The 5,649-nt window shown below is 40.8% G+C and overlaps 1 protein-coding gene across 1 annotated transcript in view; it reads right to left on the reverse strand.

Moving 5' to 3' along the window:
- Positions 1–5,183, reverse strand: part of LOC104410749 (voltage-dependent L-type calcium channel subunit alpha-1C-like) — a 115,188-nt gene extending 110,005 nt beyond the window's left edge. The window contains 1 exon segment of the mRNA XM_010021005.1: positions 5,098–5,183. Within this exon segment, the coding sequence (XP_010019307.1) occupies positions 5,098–5,183 (86 nt within the window).
- Between the last annotated feature and the right edge of the window lie 466 nt (positions 5,184–5,649).

Genomic DNA, 5,649 nt, shown 5'->3' on the forward strand with positions numbered 1-5,649 from the left:
GGTTTCAGAGCTTTTGGCAGACTTTTCTTACCACTGCTCCTGATGTGATGGGGACTTTGGTCCTCACAGAAGGAGGTTGTCATCTAACTAGGTGAAAATCAGCAGCAACTATAAGCAAACCTGCAAGCAAACCGACTCTTTCACCCTTACCTCCTACACTGATTATTGCCAGAACTGCATAGGAATTATTCTCCCAGCCAGAAAAGCACCAAGGGAAAATCACTGATGGTTCAGCTGCCAGTGAAAGCTTGCACTGTTCATAATATTTTCAGGACACACTGTTTTCAGCTGGAAAGCCAGGGTAGGTTATTCACTTTGTTTTATCCTGTTTTATTGTTTTAACCCTCTTTGGTGGAAAAGCAATTGAACTGTATTCCAAATGTATGGAAATCCTGGCCAAGGTAAAAATGCCAAGTGGCTTATTGTTTCAATGAAAGCAGGTAATTTTCTCTTTCTCTTTGAGCTCAAGTGCTTCACTTTTCTATTGAAGCTCTATGGAACATTAGTTTCCACAAAGGTTTTTTTTTTAGTTAATACATATGTATAAAAGCAAGCTCTATTGTGGCACCTCAAATCTGTACGATTGTATTAGAAAATTAATCTTCTGGTTATATTGGAAGATTATATATGCTGACATCCCTCACACAACATATTACTATTGATTATGAGTAATAGCCTGTCTTCGGGAATCTAAGTCCTGCACAGCAGTAACCACAGAGACTCAGGGAAATTGCTCACTCCTGAGAAGTCCTGGGTATAAGCATATCGTGTAAATAGAAACCCATTGCTCCTAGTTCTGGGTTTATCCCACAGATGCGTGCTGCAGAGGGAACATGTTTCTTTGTACCCAGAGGCAACAGGTTATTCACATCAGAAGTAAGATCAGTTTCACTTCCAAATGTTGTCCTTGAGGTTAAAAGCTGTTGTGTTTCTACTGCAGGGCAGATGTCAGTGTAGTACAAGGCAATACCATGACAGAGACGATATACTGTGGAAGCTCTGGGAGGCTTTTCAATGTCCTGTGGAACCCTAGAAAACCCTTTTCAAATTCAGATGCGTGGTAAAGCTAACACCCATCTTAGGAAAGGAACTACTCCCCGCCACAGCTCTCCTGATGGCAGCAGAATCACACCAGGAATGAATATGAATGAGTTAGAATAATAGAATCATAGAATGGTTTGGGTTGGAAAGGACCTTAAGATGATCTAGTTCCAACCCCCCTGCCACGGGCAGGGACACCTCACCCTAGACCATGTCAGCCAAGGCTCTGTCCAACCTGGCCTTGAACTTGTTTTGTTTTGTTTTAGTTCTAAGAAACTGGATTTACACAATAGCAAAGAGAGATTAGATGTTAGATCCCTCCTGAAACTCCTCCTGGTTTTAAGACTGGCATTGCTCCAGACAGCACAGCTGATGAAGGCAGTTTCTATAATATAGATACTATAGAAATAAAAGCTTCTTTGAGACAATTCATCAGTAGGAGATAACTTGTGTTTGAGAGGTACTCTCGTGATCTCACATAGCATATGTCTCTGTGGAGCTGAAAAAGGCTGTCAGGGAAGATCTTTTCCAAAAGGCATGCTTGAGCCTGGCTTCTCATGCAGATCTTTCTGTCATTCACAGATCCAGCCTTTCAAAGCTCTACAGCTTTTTATAAAGACAAAAAGAACAGCCAGTAATTCTGAATTATCTTTAATGAAAATGGTTTTTCCTTCAGTCTCCTGGGTATTTTTTTCCTTTTATCATGAGTTCAATTTAATGGCAAGCTCAGCCTGTAACTATGGTGGTGGTGCTGGGATGGTTAAATGCCCTAGCAGCCCGATGCCACTAAATAAATAAATGTATTACCTTTCACTTGAAATCTCCCTGTTGCTTCAGTCATGTCTGGTTGCAGCTTGCCCAATGCAGTCTCTGCCCTCTGGGAAAAAATGTGTTTATAGCAAGGCAATGGGGACTCATGGCTGCTAGATGATTTTAGCAGGCTGGTAAAAATGAAGACTCATGTGCAATAGATGAAAATCAACAATCAAGCAAAAACCTTCTCTAGCCATTTCATGTAAAAACAGAATCCAGAGGGCAGACGACTGCTCAAAAGTCCAGGCCTAATCTTCAACTATAGTAAAGCAGGGGCATGACCATAATTATCAGTGCTTACTCGAAGTCACTAGTACCAGATGAGGAACTTACTTGAAAAGATTAACTGACTTCCCACATGAATTATCTCTATTGTTGAATGCTGGGCCAAATTTCGATTCTTGTAGTCAGATTCCAATAAAAGAAAATACTTATTCAAATAAATTCTTCCTTACATTTTGTATGTTCCCACAGGAATATTGGTCTTATGGGGGGTTTAAATAAGGGCTTAGTGAGAATATAACTTAATAGTTCTTGAAACCAGGAAAGCTGGTTTCTCCCTCTGCCTGAGTGCGTGATGCAGTAACAAAACAAGCCAGAAAGGATTTCAAGCCTCAGAATCAAAGACAAATCTGAATTTACCCATAACTAAGGAATTTGCAGCTACACAAGTTTGAAACAAGCATTTTACAAAAGTAGGAAGCCTTTGCAAAATTTGTAAAAAAAATCTCACTCAGAATCTCAAATACAATGATGCAGCCATTCATTTTCCTAGATGAAGGAGCCTATCCATCTCTTAGAGATGAAAAGCAATCTGAGAGAGGCCTTGAGGATTTTAACTGTCCTTGGGTAAGGGGTAAAAAACCCCTTCTCAATAACAAACTTCAATTCCCTACTATACATCACCCATTTTCACATTAAGTGGAAAGGTGCAAGGAAATTGTTTATTTCCCTGAATCTTACATGCCCTGCTCTGGCGAAACTTGGGGCCCTGTTTTAACATTTCCAACATGGGAAGAAGAAATGAAGCTCTATTTTCTTGTAATTCTCCTATATCTTCTTCCATGAAATATGTTGGATATAGCTACCCCTTCTCCTAATACCAGGAGTATAGTGATCACGATGCCAGACCACAGTACTGCTATTCTCGTGTGGGCACATTGGGCTATTTTAAGTAAACTCCATTCTAAGTCATGATTATGTTTAGAGTTGGGTTTAACTTCAGCTCTCCTGGCCACATTCCAGCTACGATAATTATGTTCTGCTTGCCAAAATTCCCCATGCAGTTTCAGTGCAAAACAAGCTATCCTTCATACACCTCCTTATACACTCATGTCCTTTGTTTTTAAACACCTGTCCCATTTTACCCTGAAGGTGGCTGAACTCTAATGCTATGAAAACAATCCCTACATTTACAGTTCATAAAGTGCTTTAGGATCCTTTGGGACTAAAGACATTAAATGAATGCAAGCTGTAATATTAAAAATATATGAAACTTTACAGTAACATTTGCCATTATTTTTGGCACTGTGTAGCAGCAAGGGACCCATTGTGTTGGGAACTATAACTGCAGAATAGAGATGGTTCTCCAAATTGGATTCAGCTGGAAGAAGTGATCACATATCCAGCTGCTGCTTCCTGCAATGGGACAAGAGCACAAGCTCTTGTCTTGTGGTGCTAAAGGAAGGGCTACAACTGCCTGAGTACCATGAATAGTCCTAGCCTGATTCCTTCAGAAAAGAGTCCATAACCTAAACTAAAAGAATCAGCAGGTAGGCAACAGCAGGCAGGTGAAGGAAAGCTATCACAAATAATTTTTCCTAGGGTTTGTAAGTCACTGGCTGACACTAACAGGAAAGAAGATTGAATTTACAACATATTCCACATATCACATCTTGTAATGCGGATAAGATCTCCTCCTCTTCAGTTTGTAGGGGAGAGGGCCAAGGGTATGTGTGGGAGATACAATCGAGGTTTACAAAGTCATGAAAGTGATAGATAAGCTGAATGTGGAACTGTTGATCACCAAATCTCACAGTATTAGAAGAAGAGGACGTTGACTAAAAGCAGTAGTAAATCAGATTAAAACAAATACAAGAAAGTACTTGTCTACATGGCAGGCAGTGAACTTCTGGAACTTGTTGCCACAGGAGATTGTGAGGGCAAACAGCCTTAACGGGTTCAGGTAAATCCATGGATGACAGGTCCATAAACAGCTACTAAAGGCAAAAAGTAGAGGTGTACCCTCTAACATCTCTAATCTAGTAAGCATAAATTTGGGAGCAAAGGGGACTGGAAAGCATGAAATGGTGAGGCTTGTGCATTTGCCCTCCTGTCACTGTCAGGACCTGAACACTGGGCCAGCTGGACCACAAGTCTGACGAAATTACTTATATACCTATGGCGAGCATTTGGCAAACACTGAAGGGCTCAAGGTATGCCTAAGGACAGTACAGAGCCTGAAAATACTCCAGCATGGTACAAGCTATAGCACCGATAGGCTTAGCCCATATTTCAATGAAATTTGGAAGGACTAACATACCCCCCGGCATAAAGTCCATTCTCGTTCAAGTCGTGCAAAAGGGAAGGATGGACTCCTCTTGCCTATTCTTGCTCTCTGTGATGCTAAAATGTATACCATATCATATGGTATTGCAAAAGTATTATCTTATACATTCTTAAGCATCTCCAGTAACTACAATGGTGCAATTTCAAGGAGACACTACTCCCTTCTATCTGATGCATTTCTTTGTCACTACAGTGTTGCGTTCAGCATTTGAAGGGTGTAATTCAGGTTGCAGGTTGGGAGGTATCAGCCATGTATTTCTATCACAAGACACTGTAAAGCGTACAAGAATCATCAGAGAAATGTAAATAGACCAGTCATTTCTACCCTTTGGTCTACATATAATGGGTTTGATGATACGTCACCAAAGAGGAGTTTTAAAAAAGAACAGTGTTATCCATAATTTCTTCTTTTAGCTATTATGCAAAACCAGATCTGCTTATCCTGGGCATTCTGTGCTTTATTTACATCTATGTAAACCCAGAGTCTCTCCATTAATGTCTAGAAGAAGTCTACATTGCAATTAAGATAAGAGCTAGGACCAACAGATCTTCTGCATCCCCTCATTTCACCCGCTGGGATTTCTTTCCCCTTAAAAAGGCTGACATTTGCCCTGGCTTTAACCCACCAAGCTCAATCCAGCCCCTAGACACATATATCTGTGTATATGTACTCACGCTAGCCTAGCACCGCAGTTTTCGCCTTCAATATCTGCTCCAGGGACGTTGTCTGTGTTCACGGACTCGGTCTCACTGGTGGGCATGCTCACTGTAAGAGTCAAAGGGAAGAAAAAGAGAGGGTTGGTCATTAGAACCTGGCATATCTATTATTGAGTCATATGAGTGAAGGAACTAGCTTAATAAAAAAACCCTCAGTTGCAGCTCCTGAGGATTAAGCAATTTGCTAAGCAAGTCTAGTGCCTCCATGTACAGGCCAGGCTGGGTAGGTGGACTTCAGAAACATACACAGGTCATTCAAATGCTAAAGAAAAGAGAAGAGGCAGCTGCTCTCTTTCTTTCAGAGTCAGTTCCTGGAAATTTTATGAATAAGAACCATTGAAAACTAGAGAACTTGGCAAAGCCAACAAGCTTTTGTTTTATTCAATGGAACACTTAAAAAAAATGGCCCTTTACTTGCACCAGCCCAACCACCTCCCTGTCCTCCCCAATCTTTTGTGCAATGATCAGAATACAAATAAAAAGTACCAGATTGACATGTATGCAGTCAAA

The sequence above is a fragment of the Nestor notabilis genome, unplaced genomic scaffold (assembly GCF_000696875.1).
Source record: "Nestor notabilis isolate BGI_N333 unplaced genomic scaffold, ASM69687v1 scaffold17020, whole genome shotgun sequence".
Taxonomy (NCBI): Eukaryota; Metazoa; Chordata; class Aves; order Psittaciformes; family Psittacidae; genus Nestor; species Nestor notabilis.